A 21,310-nucleotide genomic window follows, 5' to 3' on the forward strand; every position below is an offset into this window, starting at 1 on the left:
CTTCTTTCCTATCAAACATCTATCATCGTTATCTCCCCTTCTTCTTTTTTTGTGTTTGTTACTCTCTTGTAACACCTCTAATCTTTTGGCACTGTGGGTGGTTGGCGGGTGCTCTGGTGTGGTTTGCTCCTTCTTTCCTATCAAACATCTATCGTCTTTATCTCCCCTCCTTCTTTTTTGTGTTTGTTACTCTCTTGTAACACCTCTAATCTTTTGGCGCTCATATGACCTTATTGTGTTGCGAGTGCCGTAAAACACTTACTAAAACTAAACTAACTTTTGGCGCTCATATGACCTTATGCAGTTGCGAGCGCCGTAAAACCTCTACTAAAACTAAAAGATCAATATATGTGTCACGGCGCGGTGGAATCAGGCACTCGTCAAATTTTGGGCATGTGGTGATATTGGTGTCATTTCATAGCTTATTGATTTGCCTTGCTTTCACTGAAAAAATACCCATCCATCTTGAACAGAAGTCGAGAAATTTGCGATTGAAGGAGATGGGGTCGCTTGGTTTCAGTGGTAAAATTAATGAGAAAATGGCTGCCAAAGTTTGGTAACTCCAATTGAGCAGCTAAAAAGTTTTTGAAAACTGAAAAATGACATATTTTATGCCTTTAATTAATGTTTTTCGGTAAAATCCATACAGAAATGTGTTCTCTCATTGGCATGAAAGTGTTGAGCCAAAAATTAAAAAGTCGATAAAAATTTCCAAACCTGCTGGAAAATGCCAGTTTTTTTCAGTTTCTATATTTTGACTATCGCCTGATTTCACCACACTGCCTCAAAAATTGTACCATAATTATGTTTCTTTTCTTGCTTTCTCCAGCATTTTAAAATTTGACTACAATTAAAATAAAAATTCAGAACTTTTAGGCTCAGTACACCTGGCCGGCTGGCCGACGGTCTGTTCTGTTGTATAAAGTTGTCGTTGTACGTGCGACGTTGATCAATATGTGACAATATGATGGCTGAGACACGACATAACAGTCAGTAATTCACACCCTAACTTACCTGTAAACGTGAACCAAGATGTCTGTCCGCGTCGTTTTATGCAAGAAAAATTCTGAAATTATGCGAACTGAGCCCCAAATGAGCCCAGGGCGTATGGATGGGTTCAAAGGGAGAGAAAACAAGACCAACAAAAATTTAATGTAGGTGTTTTTAAAGCCCCCCTTGAACAATTTAGGTCAGAATAATCCGATAATTTCATAGGCGGGATCCGAACTTAACTGTGAGGGCCAAACTGGGCCCAGAGGGATACAGTATCCCAACAGAAAGGAGATACTTGATCAACATTCTCCTGACTGGGGGAATCGAACCTGGCTCTCCTGCGTGTTATGTTGAAGTGCTTAACTTAACTGCTGGTCAAAGCAAGATGACGGCCAGATTATATTTTTAAGACGGACAGAAAAATGAGACCACACAGCAGTTTACAGCTTGTTCTACCAGAGTGACTGGTGGGGGCTGCGGTGTGGTGTGCTCCTTCCTTACAATCAACCACCTGTCATCCTTATCTTTCCTCCTTGGCTTTATTTGTACTTCACTTTCTCTAGCAACGTGTCTAATCTTTGGCACTTGTAGGACCTATTTGTGTTCCAAGTGCCGTAAAACTCTTTTTCTTCGTCTCGTTTATCTCTATATGGACATCCCAGTCTCTAGTGCCGAGGCCACTGATCGCTACAGATCCTCCAGGCCGATCTTTTACGGAAATAAAATAAAAGAACTCGCCCTATTGAGAGACAAAAACACCTCTCCTATTTGGAGATAATATTTGAACTTGAGAAAGACATCACAGCATGTTTAAACAAAAATAGTTTGGACTAGTTACACGTGATACAAGGCACACACACAAAAAAGCATTAAAAAGTCATGACTTGAAAAATAAGATTTAATTGCAAAACATCGTCATAGGTAACAGCAATGGTATCTTCAGTAGGTAAAACAACTGTAAACATTATATCAAACAATCGAGAAGATTGGAAGTCACTGAGAATCCTATTTATTTTGCAAAGTCCGATGCGATGTCAAACGCTACAACTAACTGTAGAGCTAGATTTAGTAACAGCAACAGCACTGCATTGTACCATAATACTAAAGTAGAAAAGAGTCATGTGTTTAGAGAACAGCTTTCTGTTTCAACGAATCCTCCTGCCACATAAAAAAACAAAATCATTCCACTTGTTTCTAGATGCCTTTAGGAATGTGAGTTTACAATTTATAGGTCAGAGGTGCCAACTGGCTTTTTAAAAAATCCGGAACTTTTTGGAAATAATGGAAACGTGCTCGCAGAGGTTCAAAATTTACAGATCTCATTGTCTAATGCATCTTGTTGTATTTAGACTGTTTCTTTAAATAAGAGCGCAACATGAGGACAATCTCAGAAATCCAGATTCCCAGATTTATCCAGAAATATATATATATAATATATACCATATACGTAACAGCAGCAAATGTTGATAATGACAGTATACGTGATGTAACATGAACCAGCAGAAAACATGTGGAGACAACTGCAGCAAGGAAGAGAGAACTGTGATGAAGGACTAGGACAGATTCCACAGCACCAATGGGAGACGTGGGGACTTTGCCCAATGACTTTTTAGTAACTCCGCACAAGATACTGATGGCTGATAGACCACTCATAACTAACTGACACGATAAAGGAAAACCTCTAGTTTGCACAGCTAACCCCCAAAGAACTCGAAAGAACTGCCACCAAAAGAAGCGCTTGGCGTGGGGCTGTCCGTCTTGCCAGCAGAAAAAGCCATACCAACTACAGGGAGAAGCTGACTATGAGAAGAGAGAGGAGACATAAGCCAACCACCACAACCACGACATTCCAGTGTCCCTACTGCCACAGACATTGTACATCCAAGATCGGATTGCACAGCCACATGCGCGTCCACAGACGAGCTGCAGGATTTCATCGTCATCTTCGGCAACGAAGGACTACCTACACAATACAACTAACAGAATGAACTCATCGGAATGTTTCCGTTCAAGGATATGTACCGTATATTGAAATATTTATATAAACATTCAGTTTTGAAATACTTAAAACCTATGTAGTAGTAATAGAAAAAAAAACGTAAGTTAGAAAGCTTCTATCCCTGGAATGAAAAACTTTTGAAAAACAATCCTCAGTATTTGTTGACGCTCAAGACTGATCTTTTATCACCCAAAAAAAACAACCAAGCACAGAGCGGGGGGGGGGGTGGGGGGGGGGGGGGGGGGGGCAAGCATGAGCACATTGAGTCTTATCAAAAGGAAAAAGCTTGGGCAAAACTCTCAATTTCTCACGGCAAAACGTGTTGATATTTCATTCTCCAAAAGTACACCCATGCTTCTACCAGGCTTTCTGCCTGTACAAAAACAAAAAATTAAGCAAATCCTACAGTTCTTATTTCCAGTCAGCATGTGTATAGATACATGATACACGTTATCACTGCTGGGGAAAAAAAAGAAGAAGAGGCAAGTCTGTTACGGAAGACTTGAGGGAATGTAAAAAAAAATAATTAAATAACTAATCTTTAGTTTTAGTTTTTGTAGAGGTTTTACGGCGCTCGCAACTGCATAAGGTTATATGAGCGCCAAAAGATTAGAGGTGTTACAAGAGAGTAACATTAGTAACAAACATAAAAAAAGAAGAAAAGGCGATAAGGACGATAGATGTTCGACGGGGAAAGGAGGAGCAAACCACACCAGAGCACCCGCCAACCACCCACAATCACTAATCTATCTAATGATACTGATGATATATTTCAACAGAGACAGAGATTAATTCAATTTGGGAACAAAGTAGGCCTACAAATTCCTCAGGCTTCAAGCAGTTCATCTTTCAAACATTCCAAACACACTCGATACGTGAGTAACACAGACCTTTCAAATTCTACGCGTCTCATTCATGCTTCACGCAATAAATTACTACTTTCATTTTAAAAAGAGCCGATGCATTTGCAGCATATGCCCGATAGAATATCTTGTAAAAAGGTCAAGTAAATTTCTTGCATTCATCATCACTTAATCCACAAACATCTCCATCTGTCCCCGTGGTTTTATGCACTCCGCGCATAATTTAGCAAAATTTGATAATTTTTTTCATATAATTTCTGATTATTTTCCTTTATAATTGTTCTTTGTTAAAATTAAACAGAATCGCATAATTTCACATTTTTGGGCTCAGTTTGCATAATTTCAGAATGTTTTTTTGCATAAAACTGCGGGGACAGATATTTCCGACTTTTGCTATCACAGATCCTTGGATGTGGACAGAAGTATGTCCCATTTACTTTCTCACCAAAAAGGAAGAATGAGATTTTGTAAATATAGTTTTTTCCTCAGTGAACACACATTTCTCAATCCGGCTCTTTGGACTGCCCGTTTCTTGGAGCCACTTTTTCCTAGAGAAGATAAAAAAAAACCACAAGAACAGTGATACTTTTGGAAAAGGGTTTTTAAAAGTTTTAGTAGAGGTTTTTCGGCGCTCGAAACTGCATAAGGTCATATATGAGCGCCAGAAGATTAGAGGTGTTACAAGAGAGTAACAAACATTAAAAAAGAAGGGGAGATAAGGACGATAGATGTTTGATAGGAAAGAAGAAGCAAACCACACCAGAGCACCCGCCAACCACCCTCTAGGAAAAAGGGAATAGGCCTGCTGCCCCTGTGTATATGTAACAATTCCCCCACACACACTTCTGTCACATCTAAGCAGAAAATTCAGCTCACTCACATTCCACTCAAGAACTACAAATACAAGAAAAGTTAAGCGGAGAGTTTGGGAGTTCCTCAAAGTTCCGGAGCGAAAAGCTTCACGTTTCTACAGTTTGGTTTCAAGATGTAAGCCTACTCTTGGCCTACTCCATAAAAGATTTGTTTGCCACTTGAAGTCCCGACATATATAGACCAGCTCCCCACTTTCTATTGCATACAGATACATATTTAGTAAAGGAACACAGCAGTTTTCAGATGAATGGTATTATGGGTAGTCAAATGTCACGGCAGGAACACAATCCGGTGAGTAAATGCAGTCAACAAAACCACAACAACCCCCCCCCCCCCCCCCCCCCACCTGTGCACGTAGCAGGCAGGTAGATTGCTTAAGATAAGACAAGACTTGTATCAAGGAAGTTTAGAGCGATAAACGCATAATTCACACCCATGGGAGTGGTCAGCAATGACTGCTTGTCAAAACATTCCATATATATATATATATATATATAATCCTCTAAGTGTCAAACAAAACTTTTCGTGGGCTCAGGGAATTTCGAAAATTGCACCTCAGCACCCATTAAATCAATCACAACACTAGCAACAGATTTACGTCTGATTAAATTGGCCCACGACACTCGGGCTGGAAAAAACCTCTCTGGATAAAGAAAGCATAAATCAATTAGTATAAAAAAAACCAAGAGCCAATATCATTTAACAATTTATAGAAAAGTTCATTCAAAATGTGCGGAGTCCTACACAGCACTAAGGTGTACCAGTACTTCATCTTTACCTAGCTCTCATCAAGCCAAGAAGGACTACAATGTACATCACATATGTTGGTAATTACTTCTCCTCAGTGAGTCTTGACAATCACATATCCACCAGATAGTCTCAGAGAATACGTAACGTACCAGAAAATCACACTCAGCAAGTTAAAAAAAAAAAAGAAGAAGTTAAAATAAGACCTCATGAAAGTCCAAACTGCAAACTAAATTCTTGAATACAAAGACATTTGATACAAAACCTTAAATATGAATCAAGTAAAAACGGTTCTAAGAAAGGAAACTAAAGCTTTGCAACGTCATGTTCACAATTTCCAGTTCAAAAACTATTTCTCACATTTTTGAAATAACAGAGAAATTTATATTTGTGAACAAATATGAAACAAAAGTCTTCTTAATTTACTGAAACAAAAGTCTTCTTAATTTACTGAAACAAAAGTCTTCTTAATTTACTGAAACAAAAGTCTTCTTAATTTACTGAAACAAAAGTCTTCTTAATTTACTGAAACAAAAGTCTTCTTAATTTACTGAAACAAAAGTCCTCTTAATTTACTGAAGCAAAAGTCTTCTTAATTTACTGATCAGGTCTTGGAAAAAATCATAGACCTTGAATACCTATACAGTGCGAGAAAATCTGAATCTTTTCATCAAATGTTTTTCCCAAAGTGAAAATGACAACCTGGCTCTTGTGATATTTCCTTCTGCTAGGCACGATACAGGCAGTAGATGCCAAATCAAAATCCTCTAACCCCAAACTTTTGGAAAGACGGTCTATCTATGTCCTTCTCATTGGTAAAAACACATTTTTCGATGAGTGATTCAGGACTGCCAGTTTCCCGTAGCCAAGTTTTCCTGGGGAAGATTGCGGGGTCTAAGTCTAATAGTACACACAGGACAGTATAACTAACACAGGACAGTATAACACAGGACAGTACAACTAACACAGGACAGTACAACTAACACAGGACAGTACAACTAACACAGGACAGTAGAACTAACACAGGACAGTAGAACTAACACAGGACAGTAGAACTAACACAGGACAGTAGAACTAACACAGGACAGTATAACACAGGACAGTAGAACTAACACAGGACAGTAGAACTAACACGGAACAGTAGAACTAACACAGGACAGTATAACACAGGACAGTAGAACTAACATGGAACAGTAGAACTAACACAGGACAGTATAGTGGGTATAGAAAAAAAGTCACACAGGTAACTTATCAAAATTAAAGGGGGAAAAAAAGCAAATTTCAAAAATCAATATGAAAGATAAATTGTAATACAATTGAGCAAGAGGCTAATGCAAAGTTTTATAACTATGAATCCAGCACATATAACATTGTCACAGTTTCTGAAAGTACTTTTAAAAAAAAGAAAAAGAAAACCTGCTTCAGCATTAGGAAAATGAATCAGATAAAAAGCAGTTCTCTTAGCCATGTACACTGCATTTATAAGTAATGAAAATGAAAGCACTTAAAAAGTCGAACAAATAACACATGAATTACAGTAAAGTCTGGGATTATTTCCAAATCCTCTGCAGAAACGCTGCAAACACTCTAGAAATACAAAGAAACCAAGGAGTACTATACAGATACAGTACTCCTTGAAAGAAACACTTACATTGTGGACACTTTGTCCCCCGGCCCTTCCACACAGCCAACGACGGTCCCTTTGTTCGTGTTCTCCACCCAGCCCATCAGTCCCAGTTTCTTGGCAGTGCTTTGTGTATGCTGCAAATAAATTGAGACAGACAGCAGTGTATATTTATATATATTTTATATACATACTTGTGTTACAACTTGGTGGGATCAGGCTCTCGTCAATTTTTGGGCATGTGGAGTTATTGGTATCATCTTAAAGCTTGTTCATTTGCCTCGGTTTGATTTTTTTAAATACCAATTTATCTTCAATAGAAGTCGAGATATTTGCCCTTTAAGGATATGGAGTCGCCTGGTTTCAGATATAAAATTAGCGAGAAAATGGCCGCCAAAGTTTGGTGACTTCCATAGCTCAAGAGTTCTTGGAAACTGCAAATTTATATTTTTCGTGCCTTTAATCAAAGTTTTTCCATAAAATCCACACATAAAAGTGTTTCTGAATGGACATGCAAGGCGTTTAGCTAAAAAACAAAAATTTGAAAAAAAATGTCTAAACTGACGGAAAAACGCAGCTGTTTCTCCAATTTCTGCATTTTGATGAGCGCCTGATTTCATCACCATGCCTCACATTTATATCTGAATTGGTACTAGTCTAAAAGAAATTCCAACAATAATGTGAGGCTTTGAGAAAACCCCTCGGATGGTGCGGAATTTATTTTGAGATATCGCTGAAAATAGGCTCTGAACTTCATTTTTATCGAAAACGAGATTATATTAAATTCAGAAAGATAAATAATTTTTCATCATATGGTTCAAGGAATTTGCTCAAAAATTATTCTAAATATTTTTAAAGAATTATTTTTGAGGACATTGTCAACACCAAATCCTAGACAAACAGAGGGAATCTTTAATCTTTACTCAATCGGATGGACACTTTCTTTCCACTGGAACCCCCCACATATTATATATACACCAAAAGAAAGAAAATTATAATGCCGTTTCGGGAAAACCCAGTGCGCATGAATATTTAAACATCACAAATAGTTACAAGAGTTGCGCATCTTCTAGTTTCACTTCTGAAAAGTTTTTTTCATGATAGCCGTTTAACCTTCTTCTGTTCCATTTCATGCCATTCAAACCAAATGTGAACTGTCCGTAATTGAAATTAATTTAAGTTCTTCGTTCTGCTCAGCAAAGTATTTCTTTCGAGTTTACAGCAAGTAAACCGCAAGTTTTCTGTTTTCAAATGATTGAGCACTATTGTTTACATCATTTTAATTTGTTCCCAATGTAAAAAAAACTTTAAAACCTGTTTTCTCAAAACTTCACCTTTGGACTCCTGCGTACCTTTAAAAAGTCATAACTTTTCACAGAATGCTCCAATTGCACTCAAATAAAGTGCAAAATGCTCAGGAAAGATGTGTGCCTTTCAAAAAATTATAAAAGTCAGTTGTGAAAATTTGCAATATGTGAATGGTTTTCTCAGAGCCACACATATCAGGGTTGGAGGGTGGGGGGTGGGGGGGAATGAGCGGTTGTTAGTGCAGCAAAGAGGTGACCGTCTTGGACAGGTGGCCACGAGAGCAGGTTTGACTGTAGCTTTGTTTTGTTATTTCCTTCAGCCTAGTTTTTAGTTGAAAAATTATAACAAGTGTCCAAGTCACGACTCTGAATTGGGCGCTCTCTTTGAAAAAGAAATTTCTGTAAACTCTAATGTTGCAAAACTCTAACTCCCCCTCTAAAAAAAAAACCAAAACTGTCTGAAGGGTGCTTGTGAAATGACACTGACGATGAATAATGCTTCATGTCACAGCCAGGGTGCCCACAAATCTATAGAAATGTATATGTATGCTCACTAATTATAATGAATTATGATGTGTACGTGTACGATGAGAGGGAGAAATTAACCGTTTGTTATGTGTGTGTATGTGTGAGTGTGTGTACATGAGTCCCCTTGTCCACGTAATAAGTATGTCATTTCTTCTAAGTACTGTGTGTGCATTATATATATATTATATATATATATATATATATATATATATATATATATATATATATATATATATATATAGAGAGAGAGAGAGAGAGAGAGAGAGAGAGAGAGAGAGAGAGAGAGAGAGAGAGAGAGAGAGAGAGAGAGAGAGAAAGAGAGAGAGCAAAAATTAATTTTTCAAAGTATCTTTTAAATAAACAGTTTATCGAGGTTAAAAAATGGGAAGGAGTTCCGCAGAGGGCCGGCGGACAAACAACACACAAAAGAGGAGATATATTTTGAGGAGCAGGGTATACCCAGACCATAACCTTAACCCTAAATCCTAACCCTAAGCCCTAACTCTTGTATAGTTTGCTCAGTGGACCTTGTCATGGTAAGTGCCGCCCTCTCAGACCCTCCGCGGAACTCCTCCCAAAAAATGTATATTATTGTGCTTCGATTTATGGAGGTGCCTGGAGCTGTGTGCACTTGGAATAAGTAGGCCTTCGTATTATAAAAAATATCTAATCAACAAGGAGACTAAATTAGATCTAAAATCTAGCTAGCGGTCTATCCAAAAATACTTGACGGACCGCAATGTTGAATTTGTATTTTGTTGAGACTCTTCTTGACAAGACGGCAGTAATTGTAGGCCCTACCGGCAGTGGTAGTGGTAGGCCTAACTATTCATAAATAAGCAAAATACATACCTTTCGAAAGAATACACCTTGAACCCTCCCAAAAACTTCAAAATTGACAGATTTCAAAGATACAGAAGCCATGGTTCAGCCTAGCCGTGATCAGCACTGGCAGTACGTTGTTGTGTGTGACCACCTCTGCTAGCTTCAGACAGCACGCCTGTCGTGTTTACAAACACAGCGGTGAGGTCAATAACAGTCACCGGAAGTATAAAAATATGGGAACAAAAGTACCATGGCGACGAACGGTGCTTGTGATGACTGCAGGGGTTAAACAGAGTCAAATATATTCATCCTACTCCTACAGTATAAGCTTTTTGAATAGATGTTTTTATTATTTACTTCTGCAACTACAGTCTACCTAATTTTCTTATTATTCATTTTCTTTCCTTTTTTTAATAAACAAAAGGTTTAGTTTTTGTAAAATTGTATAATCTCTAATAAATGTATATTTGTCACAATAACTTAGATGACTCTAATCATAGAATTAATTGTAAACATAACAGCTGATATAGAAAGAATTATAAATATTATCACTTACTGAAGCAATAAAAAAATTGTGTATCCCTAACTTATTACAAGCTGCACACTTTCAGTTACAAGGTTAGGTTTAGAGACTATACCAGGAAGCTTCCTTGACAACCATTGAAGCCAGAGGAAGGAAGTGCCTTTGACCCAAACTAATAACATTGCTTCTCGCTTTACATTTTTATGTCCCCTCACCGGACCTAACACAATCAACGCAACTACAACGGAGACAGAGAAGAACAGCCAAGATGACGGTCAGCTTAGAAGAGTATTTCCGCACGACATTTGAGGACAAGCTCCTCGTGTAAGTTACGTTTAATTAAATGACAAGCCAGAAAATGGCCCGCCTTTGGCGGCTAACGCAGTATTATTATAAGGCCGTAGGGTTCAGAATCATAGCTGTGAATGAGCTATGCTTTCAAGAGGTCTACTTCTCTTGGCTTTGGGCAATTTCAGTGCTTGCTTTTGGTGCTGTTTTCTGTAGATACACTTCTCGACTGGCTTGATCAAGGTGCTGTTTGACTGTCCGCTTTACAATTACATTCACTCTTTTTTCACCACCCTGATCCTTTCATCCTTTCTCTTCATCTTACTACTTGCAGTGCAGGTCTTGATCATGTGTTTATATAAGCTACTATTAAAGCTGCTACTGTAGCATCCCAGACTGCCAAATCGGTAAATATTGAGAGTCCCATGGCCTATTTATATAAATCAGGCCTGCACCAAGTGGATCTGTAGTGAAATTTGTGGTGAGATCTGGGTGTAAACTTTGTCTCCATCACTGTTCACCTCCCTCCCTTCCCTAACCGTACGTGTATGCCCTTCCCCAATCTCTTCTTCTGAAGGTATAGAATTTATGACAGTGAATTTTTACATCTCTGCTTTATATTCATGCACTGCACAAGCCCAGACATATTAGGATTCGTGAAAAAGAATCAAAGTCAAAGCCAATAACAACTCAATAGAATATTTGAGATTTAGAACGGTTGTACTGAGACTTACTGATACCATGTTGTCCTGTTATTGTGCTGTGTGTTTAACTCTTATACATGTTGTCGTGTTACTGTACCTACTTATTTACTTACTACCCGTTACGCCTTCTGGCGTTTAGGGCAGCAACAAAGGATTTCCAGCTATGTCTGTTTTGGGCCATCTTGGTCAACGTCCCCCACGAATGTTTCCAGGACTTCATTTCAGACTCTACTGTGCGTCTCCAGGTCACTTAAATTTGGGTCTGCCCCTCTTGCAATGTCCTTCGGGTGGTCGTGTTACTGTGCTGTGTGTTTAACTCTTGTTTTTCACCCTTCTCAGCAAAATGCCGGAGCGGGAGGATGACCACCTCACACCTGCGACTCGCTTGTTGGAGAAACGCAGAGAAATGGCAGAAGTAGAGCAGGCATTGGCCGCTCAAAAAGAGGTATGAAATAATGAAATATCCCACTTTTCCTTTCTTTCTCACAGTTTGTAAAAAACTGGACTTTCCCATAGATTCTTATATCCTCAGATTTGCATTTCAAGTAGCCTATAATATAGCATTAGTTTTTCACAAAGTCACAGTTGAGGATTATTACTCTGTTTTCCTGTATGAGTTTGTGAATCTTACAAATCAGTGTATTTGTTAGGTTAAGGAATTTTAGTTTCTTGGGTTCTTGAGCATCAGTGAGAAGAGAGTTACATTTTGACAGTCGAGTTGACGTTCTTGTGATCTTGAGAGACTGGCTCCATCACTGAGTTCTCGCTCATTTTAACTTTTATATATATATTATTTGCTCTTGTCTCGCCTGGCATTGAGTCTTTGATACATAGTATGGTCAGTTAAGCAGTAAGGTTGATGGTTTATGTATAAAGAGAAAGATTATACATTTTGATGTTTTGCTTGTGATTTTTACACACATATCTCATGTGTCATATGAGTTTTGATTATTGTGTTTTAGAATTGGATTACTTTTTTGCTTTCAGGAATTCCAAATGAAAATGGAAAGTTTACAGCAAAGAAGGGAAGAGCTGGAAAGAAAAGAGTACCAGTTAAAAGATTCATTACTGAAATTTGACAAATTTCTAAAGGTATGTTTTGTTCATGTCAACTTTGTTAAAAAATTTCTATCAATCTTATGTGATTTTGTTGTCATACTTTAGTCAGAGTATCTTCCTTTTGGCTTCTTTTTTTTTTGATTGAACAAATATAAAATTCCATTTTGTTGATTTTTTATTCATTTCCCTTTGTTAACTTGTTTACTCTCGGATGTTATTATATTTCCTATTTTTATTGAAACATAAAACTCTCATTGCAAAACACACCATGGTGCTTTGCCGTAACTTTTACAGAGATTGATATGTGAAAAGAAGGTCCTGGATTTATTGAATTGCGTGTTAGAGAAAGGCTTGTACAATTTCAAAGTTGTAGTCTTTCCCTGTGGTATATTTAACACTTATATATATGATGTTGGTGTTTTCACAGGAAAATGACTCGAAGAGAGCCAGAGCTGTGAAAAAGGCCAATGATGAACGAGAATTGAAAAAGCAGAAAGATAAAGAAATTGACAGGTTTGTGTTGTGATTTCTAGTAACAGCGAAAAGATGATTTTCTTTGTCTCTATGAAATTTATTTTACACTTTCCTGCATACTGGCTTGTACGGCAATAGTTTTTAACAAGCATTATTGCCCTGTTCTTACTGTGTTTACAAAAGATATTTATCTAAACCTTTCCTGAGTGCTGCAGCACAGCAGCTTGTTTGCAGAAAGTCCAACTTGATGAGGCTCCTCAAATTAGAAATGTTGAGGCCAAGACAGAAGCCCACGTGCTGCGCACATCTATGAGTGAAAAGGCAAAGCTTTTAAATGCTCAAAATGTAGAAAATTCCTCTCCGCCAAAATTGGTCTCATTGGCCATAGCAGAAGTCATAAATCTTCTTAATCCTTACATTTCTTCAACTTGGCTTAAAACACATTTTTTGCTGCAGATGCCTTGGCCATTGTCAGACATTGACAGATAAACTTTTATTATTATTATTATTATTATTATAATTATTATTATTATTATTATTTTATTATCATTATTATTATTATTATTGTTATTATTATTATTATTATTATTATAAGCATTATGAGGGGGGCTCTCGTGGTCTATAGGTTATGGCGTTTGCCTCTCATTGTTCAATAGGTCCAGGGTTTGAAACCTGATAGGGACAGAAAATTTTGTTCTCTAAAATGTTTTCCTTTCACCTCCTTTCCTGCTCTCTAACAATGTTCTGTTGTCTGCTTTCGTCTCCACTTCCTGCCCCAACTCCCTCGCCTCCTTTGCCCCCTCCTCTGGGCTCCTGACTCTTTCTGCAACCTTATTACTGCTACTCCTTGGCTCCTGCTTACTGCAATCTTTCAGTCACACCCGTATCTTATGGTAGGTAAGATTTACACTTGGCCTTCTCGGAAAAGGCCAAAAAAAATCTCTGAGGTCCCGTGTGCATTTTGCGCACAATAAAGATCCCTTGGTGGTCCTAAAATCGATAAGAGTAGGCTTCGGCTGCCACCCGGCCAAAATTCAAATTTCCTACCAAACTGAAAATGTTTAATGTATCCCACACGCTCGTATGACCTAATGCAGTAGCGAGCACCACAAAACGCTTACAAAAAAAGAAACAAAAATTATTATTCTGATGATGTGTGTGTTCCCAGAGTGAAGGATGAGATATAATATTATTGTTGTTGTTGTTGTTGTTATTATTAATGTCATTATTATTGCTGTTATTATTGTTATCGCTGTTGTTATTATTATTTTATTATTATTATTATCATGATATTCGTTCCCAGAATGAAGGGTGAGACATATTATTATTGTTGTCATTATTATTGCTGTTATTATTGTTATCGCTGTTGTTGTTGTTATTGTTATTATTATTATATTATTATTATTATCATGATGTTCATTCCCAGAGTGAAGGATGAGACATATTATTGTTGCTATTATTATTATTATTATTATTATTATCACTATTATTATTATTATTATTATCACTGTTATTATCATTCTTGTGATGATGTGTGTGTTCGCAGAGTGAAGGACGAGACCGACACCCACCAGCAGCAGAAGGAGAAGCTGCACAAGAAGCTGGAGCGGTACACCATGTTCCACCAGTACATGGATCGCGTCCTGGAGGCCGGCGAGGAGTTCCACGAGATCCGTGACATCATCGCCCGATGGGACACACTCCGGGCCACGCACCTGGTGAGGCAGACGCCACGATTACCTGTCCCCGGGGTTTTATGCACCCCGCAGAATTTAGCAAAATTTGATCATTTTTTGCTTAATTTCTGATTATTTTTCCTTTATCATTTTTTGTTAAAATTAACAGAATCGCATAATTTCGAATTTTTGGGCTCAGTTTGCATAGTTGAAGGAGTTATTTCAGTAACGTACCTAAGTCACACTATGGTAGTTTTGAGAAAAAAAACCAAAAACTGTTTCTCGTTAATATAGGATAGCACTGGGACAGGCGAGATAAAACAGAGGACGTAGCTCTGACAATCAAAGATACTGTCTCCATAGAAAGCTGACAGGGTGCAGTCCCCCTTTCTTTTATCATCCTATGCAAAAATCTTGATTTTCGCAAAAATGGACTTAGGTACGTTATTGAAATGACCCCTTCAATTTCAGAATTATTTTTTTTCACAAAACCACGGGGACAGGATTACTTACTTACTTTTTATTTCTTCCTGCCTTTGGTATCCTTAGGATGTCGAAGGGAGGTGCAGGTTTCGGTCCTGTGTCTGTGATAGATATGTTATGTTGTTCCAGGATCTTTTTAACCTCGTCCAGCCAGGTCTTTCTGCTGGGACATTTCAGTAACCCACTTTTAGCACTTTTTAAGGACCCCTGGGCAAGTGTTGAGTTCCTGCGTGCTGTTGGCATTGCTGACCGTTTATGAAGCCACAGCGCCAGAAGAGAGAGAGAGAGAGAGGTCTTTCTTGGTCTTTCTCTTGATTTGAAGCCAGATTCTCGGGTGTTGTAAGCTCTAGCCGCTAGTTGTTCCTGGGGTATTCTGGTTAGATGTACAAACCATTTGACTCTTTGACACTCTATGAATTTTATTATTGGTGGTATTCTGGTTTGTAGACATTTGGTTTCGTTTCGTATGCGGTCTCTTCTGGTGACGTTGATGGTTTTGCGGAGACAACTAATTTCGCATGCATTGATTTTTCTTTCTTATGCCTTGTTAAGAGACCGTGTTTGGCACTGGTATGTTAATGTTGGTAAATAATGGATAAATAACTGCTAAAGACCAAAGAAAGGACTCCATGATGAGTTTGTGAATTCTTTGTATATCAGACCGAAGGGCCAGAACCCAAATGGCCGCTGGATCGGAAAAGTAAAGTAAAGTGAATTCTTTGCAGATGGTCATCATCATTGCCTTTCTCTCTATGGATCAGGATGTAGGCCGCGAAAGTGACTTGTCTTCCCACTTTTCTGTACATCCATGAATGGATGCTGAAGTCAAACTATAAAGTCTTGTTTGTTTTTTTAAAGTCTTTATTACTTCATTTGGTGGTAGCAACGCCTCTGTTACATACAAAACTATTGACAGTAGAAGGACAACTTTCTTCCAGTGCGCTCCTGTCTTTGTCAGACTCCAGAATAGGAAATGGCTCACATGTACAGATGTGCTGATAATTTTCTGTGGTTTTTTTGTAGTAAATGGCGTACCATGTTGTAATGGGTTTTTTAAAATAGTATTAGTAGAGGGTTTTACGGCGCTTGCAACTGCATAAGGTCATATGAGCACCAAGGGGTGGGTGTCAACAGAGAAGTCTTTACAGGGAATCTGATTTAGACTGCTCACCTCTCTAACTTCAACAGCACAAGGTCTGCTTTGACCATCAAGGCACCCCGGAAATAGCGGGTCACAAGAGTGTGACAAACATACAAAAGAAGTAGAGGAAAATGACAATAGTAAGGATCAGGAAAGAAAAAGCAGCAGTTCCCTGTTGTAGATCAGGCACAGTTATGAGTGTGACATGAGTCAGCCCATTTACAATTCTACTATGCTTGAATGAGAAATGCCCCCCCCCCCCATTTGGGAATGGCCTAAAGACACTTCAGTCAGTGGCACTGCCCCAGGGGGTATGTTGTAATGTAAGCAGATGGAGTATTTCCTCGGTTCTGTTTTCTATTCTTATTGATAAGATTAATAAGAATTTGTTTTCATCGGATTCAGTGCATTTTATTGAATATATATGTTTTATTTGAAGTGAAATTAATTAAAGTTCTCTGTCCGACACTTATTAAACTCCTCAATTCCACATCAAGGCGGTACTTCTGACTGAAGTTGTCTTCAGGCCATTCCCAAAGGGGGGACATTAACATGTTCTTATGCACAGTAGGATTGTAAATGGGCTGATTTATCAATGTCAAGCTCATACTGTGCCGGAACAACATAGGGGGAACTGCTGCTTACATCATCCTTACTATCGTCATTTTTCCTCTACTTCTTTTGTATGTTTGTCACTCTCTTGTGAACTGCTATTTCCGGGGTGCCTTGATCGTCGAAGCAGACTTTGTGCTGTTGAGGCTAAAGAGGTGAGCAGAGTAAGCCTGATTCCTCGTTCTGACTTCTCTGTTGACATCCACCTCTTGGTGCTCATATGACCTTATGCAGTTGCGAGCTTAAAAAACAAAAATAAAACAAACCCCACAATATGTGAAGGTGAAAAAAAGGGAATTTATTGATTGTACCTTGTGATAGGGATGAACCAAGCATCTCTTTGAAACCCAGAAATTCTTTTTCACAGTTAAACATGTTTAGAGAAAGAAGGGAAAGAGATAGGGAGAGAAAGAGAGAGAGAGAGAGAGACAGAGAGAGACAGAGAGAGACAGAGAGAGACAGAGAGACAAATAGAGAGAAAGGGAAACAGAGAGAGAGAGACAGGTAGAGACAGACGCAGAGAGAGAGAGAGAGAGAGACAGAGATAGAGAGAGAAAGAGAGAGAGACAGAGAGAGAGAAAGGGAAACAGAAAGAGAAAGAGAGACATAGAGAGAGAGAGAGAGAGAGAGAGGGGGAGAGAGAACAGCTGGCTAACCTACCTCATGTCTCTCTCTGTCCCAGGACCTGCTAGAGCGGGACCAGAAGAACCAGGACCGCATCGAGAAGCAGCGTCAGGACCTGATGAAGTACATGGAGGAGAAGGAGAACCAGGTGCTCAACTACAACAACCAGCTCTCTGGCCTGCAGACGCGGCTGGACGGCGCTCAGAGCGAGGCGGTCAAGTGGGAGAGCCAGTGGAACCACATCAAGAACACGGCCGCCAAGAAGACCCTCCTTCTGGGCAGAATCAAAATGTAAGCGGAGAATTGTCTGTGCGTGCATCGTCTTCTTACTGAAATCGGGCACTCGTTGAGATAATGAGATTGAAGAAACAAGCATTTGTGCTTTGTCCTGCCTGTAGGGGCAATTTTGTCAATTTTTGTCAATTTTTGTCAATTTTTGTCAATTTTTGTCAATTTTTCTTTTCCTTCTTCTTTTCTTTTCTCTTTTGCGGGGGGAGGGGGGGGGGTGCTCATCACTTTTTGTGTCCACTCGAAAACACTTTTCTGTAAGGATTTTCTGAAATACATTGATCAAAGGCTTAAAAAAATGTAAATCTGCAGTTTTCAAGGATACTCAAGCTTTGTATTTGTAAGTCTCCAAACTTAGGCGGCCATTTTCTCACTAATTACACCTCTGACACCTGGCAACCCCCTCCCCCTTCAAACATAAATATCTCAACTAGCTGGCCGTTCTAGTCAGTGGGTGGTTGGCGGGAGCTCTGGTGTGGTTTGCTCCTTCTTTCCTATCAAATGTCTATCGTCTTTATCTCCCCTACTTCTTTTTTTGTGTTTGTTACTCCCTTGTAACAGCTCTAATCTTCGGCAGTGCCGTAAAACTCGTACTAAAACTAAAGTTCTAGTTGTAGTCATGATCTTGTAATTAAATTCCTCACGTTGTTGAATGATGCATGTGATGTGATATATATATAGCCTAAATATTGTCAGCTTTACTTTTCTTTGCTCTCTTGTAACACCTCTAATCTTCGGCACTTATATGGCCTTATTGTGTTGCAAGTGCCGTAAAACTCTTACAAAAACTAAAAAACCTGTCTCTTCATATTGAATTTTCATGAGAGAAATATATATATAATTAAAATTTTGATGTACCTGATACCTGCATGTGTTTTTACGGTCCTGTACAGCCAAAAAAAATGTCCCTCTGGGACAATAAAGTATTATTTTCTTATCTTATCTTATCTTATCTTTTCTGTAGAGCGGGGTTATGCCCTACACAAATGCTATTTATTATTATCTGATCTAATCTGATCTGATCTGATCTGATCTAACTGGTTTGTCTATCCCCCCAGGGCCACTCACAACTTGTACCAGTTGGTGAAGAGTCACCAGAACCAGTTGGACGATCTGGAGGACACCACAGAGCAGCTGTCACAGGTACGGGGGTCTGCATGGATTATAACGTATAACTCACTCACTGCCAGGCACTTCTGGGCAGGGTAACAGTGGAATGCCAGGCTCTCGGGACATTTTTCAAAACCTCACTGTGAGCTTATTATTTTGTGTACAGCATTGAACTTTTCCACAAACAATGACATTCAAACATACTCAACAAATCAAAAAAATATTTTGTGATACTTTTATCATGTGAAATTTTATGAGTTTGTGAATATGTGGCAAAATCGATAAAAAAAACTTTTACATAACATTTAGGTGCTCGGTACATTCAATGAGGATTTGAAAATGGTCCCGAAAGCCTGGCATTCCTCAAGTTATCCTGCCGAGAAATGCCTGGCAATGAGTGAGTTAAGAACAAGGGAGCTATCCCGAAAAATGCTATTTTGAGAAAGTTGAAGGTAAAGTTTTGGCCCTTTGTTTCTTTAACTCACCGAGCACCTCTCCCGCAGCATACGCGGTTCGGTAAAATTCGCGTCGCGGACCGCAGCGTACGTGGTTTCAACAATAATTGACTATAAAGTAAACCCAGCAGTTTAAGAATTCTTGCAAATAGCCCTAGTGGTTTAAGCAGGATATCGGCAAGCTAGAGTTAATTCTTTGAGGTTTGTGTTTATATACACAATCTTTAGTGCGAATAAACGGGTTATTTGTCCAACACACTGAACAACTGAAAGTAAGGAATTTCCGCTCAGTTCGTTGTTGTTTGTCGTACGCGAAGCATGGCACGGCGAGTCGTGTCGAAGTTTATTGAAACTCTCGATAATTTTGGTGAAGATTTAAGTGACAGTAAAGTATCACTAGTATCAGATAGATAACTTCATAAATCAAACTGTGAACTCGTGTAGCAGTGATGAAGATGACTGAGAAAATGACATTATTAGACTCTCGATCGGGAATCTGACTTGTCAGCGAGTACGCAGCCTGGTCCGGCTGGTGATGATGATAGATCTTGCCCCAGTACTAAACTCTAGTTCAAATCAGCCCTCAAAGTGGAGAAGATATATATATAGGCCTATATATAATGTACCCAGACCTGGGACATCTATTGACAGATCTAGTCTTAGCATGAGCAGCACTGACTATTAAAACGCTTCTCAGCCTGTCATCGAGGAAGATCTAGATCTAGATCTATATTTTTTTTCTTTTTCTAAATTAATGATCACTTACATTTTTCTGCTACTTCACTGTACACACTAATGCTTCATTCTCCTACATACAAACACACACTGCTGCAACCATTTTGTGTAAGTTTATTAGATTTCTGCTTTGTCACATCACTTCCTTTTTTTTTCGGGGGAAAATTTGTCGCAACTTTCAGTCCCATACATGCTTTTGTCATTCATTCTTCACAAAATGTGTTTATTGTGTCTGATGAACCCATGTCTTATTAAATAGCACAGAAAATTTCCAAGAAATAGCATTTCATTAAAATTTTTTATGAATTTTCAAAAAGTGGGGGAAATGGGTGGTCCCCTGGGGCTTGGAGGCAAATCGGGGCGTGGTGCTCAGTGAGGTAAAAGACAAGGAGACTTTTCTCTCTATAACTTATAACCAAACAAATATATATATTATATTAATATATACACACTGATGAAACCAAGCTTCTCCTATAGGTAGGGCAATTTGCACTCTTGGTATAGGTCAATATTTCTGGAAACGCCCGAAATCTGGGATAGCCCGCTTGTCCTTAAAAGCGACCATATGTGAAGTGTGCTGACAAAATGAGTTACTTCTCGCTATCCACAAATGGAATATATTGGCCCAAAATCGACACCAGGGTCAAATTTGTAGATTTTCTGTTGATGTCATATTCTTTAACTACTATAACATTCCTTTTATTTCTTTCCTACTTATAAACTGTAAAAACTTCCCCTATAGCGTGATGAATCTATTGCTGTAACTGTAAGTTGTAGGGCTTGAATCCAAGTGTTGCGTGTAATGTATCACGTCTTGTATATTTTGTCCACAGATTCAAATTTTTGTCCAAGACCTGAGTCAAATCACGTCGGAGATCAAGAAGATGGAGCACACCGGGACCTCCATCTTCGCACCTTCTTCCAGCTAGGGATCTTTGTTTCTCCATCGTTTATTGGTTTATGTAGAAACTTTTGCTACGGGGGGTAGGGGGGGGGGGGGGGGGGGGGCTATTTGTTAATGTTTTGGATTTCTGAAAATCTTAAGTTGTGTTGCTGTTTTTCATTGAACGGTGTAGGAGTAGGAGGAGGAACAATGATCGGATGTGAGAGGAACAATGATCGGATGTGAGAGGAACAATGATCGGATGTGAGAGGAACAATGATCGGATGTGAGAGGAACAATGATCGGATGTGAGAGGAACAATGATCGGATGTGAGAGGAACAATGATCGGATGTGAGAGGAACAATGATCGGATGTGAGAGGAACAATGATCGGATGTGAGAGGAACAATGATCGGATGTGAGAGGAACAATGATCGGATGTGAGAGGAACAATGATCGGATGTGAGAGGAACAATGATCGGATGCGAGAGGAACA

At 38.8% G+C, this 21,310-nt stretch overlaps 2 protein-coding genes across 3 annotated transcripts; one reads left to right on the plus strand and one right to left on the minus strand.

Annotated features, from left to right (window-relative positions):
- Positions 1 to 4,119: 4,119 nt before the first annotated feature.
- Positions 4,120 to 10,112, minus strand: LOC101853568 (acylphosphatase-2). 2 transcript variants are annotated; one of them, XM_005101986.3, is made up of 3 exons: positions 9,787 to 9,996; positions 7,127 to 7,236; positions 4,120 to 4,403 (listed from the first exon to the last, which is right to left on the minus strand). In XM_005101986.3, the coding sequence occupies exons 1-3, from the start codon at positions 9,856 to 9,858 to the stop codon at positions 4,289 to 4,291; spliced, it is 297 nt and encodes a 98-aa protein (XP_005102043.1). In that variant the 5' UTR covers positions 9,859 to 9,996; the 3' UTR covers positions 4,120 to 4,288. The 2 variants fall into 2 exon arrangements, with proteins under 2 accessions (XP_005102043.1, XP_005102042.1); XM_005101985.3 differs by lacking the exon at positions 4,120 to 4,403 and adding an exon at positions 5,422 to 6,350 and having other exon boundaries at positions 9,787 to 10,112.
- Positions 10,113 to 10,387: 275 nt separating this feature from the next.
- On the plus strand, positions 10,388 to 20,922 carry LOC101853949 (coiled-coil domain-containing protein 42 homolog). The gene is made up of 8 exons (XM_005101987.3): positions 10,388 to 10,606; positions 11,614 to 11,719; positions 12,262 to 12,366; positions 12,761 to 12,846; positions 14,354 to 14,525; positions 17,402 to 17,634; positions 18,690 to 18,774; positions 20,765 to 20,922. The coding sequence occupies exons 1-8, from the start codon at positions 10,551 to 10,553 to the stop codon at positions 20,858 to 20,860; spliced, it is 939 nt and encodes a 312-aa protein (XP_005102044.1). The 5' UTR covers positions 10,388 to 10,550; the 3' UTR covers positions 20,861 to 20,922.
- Positions 20,923 to 21,310: the final 388 nt, after the last annotated feature.

The sequence above is a fragment of the Aplysia californica genome, unplaced genomic scaffold (assembly GCF_000002075.1).
Source record: "Aplysia californica isolate F4 #8 unplaced genomic scaffold, AplCal3.0 scaffold00307, whole genome shotgun sequence".
Lineage (NCBI taxonomy): Eukaryota > Metazoa > Mollusca > Gastropoda > Aplysiida > Aplysiidae > Aplysia > Aplysia californica.

What these genes read in the sequence shown, in the direction of transcription:
- LOC101853568 (XM_005101985.3), bottom strand. Translation starts at nt 9,858, where the DNA reads ATGGCTTCTGTATCTTTGAAATCTGTCAATTTTGAAGTTTTTGGGAGG. An exon ending in AAGGTGTATTCTTTCGAAAG is followed by an intron (nt 7,237 to 9,786) that starts GTATGTATTTTG and finishes ATTTATTTGCAG; the next exon opens with CATACACAAAGCACTGCCAA. An exon ending in GGGGACAAAGTGTCCACAAT is followed by an intron (nt 6,351 to 7,126) that starts GTAAGTGTTTCT and finishes AATCTTCCCCAG; the next exon opens with GAAAACTTGGCTACGGGAAA.
- LOC101853949 (XM_005101987.3), top strand. Translation starts at nt 10,551, where the DNA reads ATGACGGTCAGCTTAGAAGAGTATTTCCGCACGACATTTGAGGACAAG. An exon ending in CATTGGCCGCTCAAAAAGAG is followed by an intron (nt 11,720 to 12,261) that starts GTATGAAATAAT and finishes TTTTGCTTTCAG; the next exon opens with GAATTCCAAATGAAAATGGA. An exon ending in AATTTGACAAATTTCTAAAG is followed by an intron (nt 12,367 to 12,760) that starts GTATGTTTTGTT and finishes GTGTTTTCACAG; the next exon opens with GAAAATGACTCGAAGAGAGC.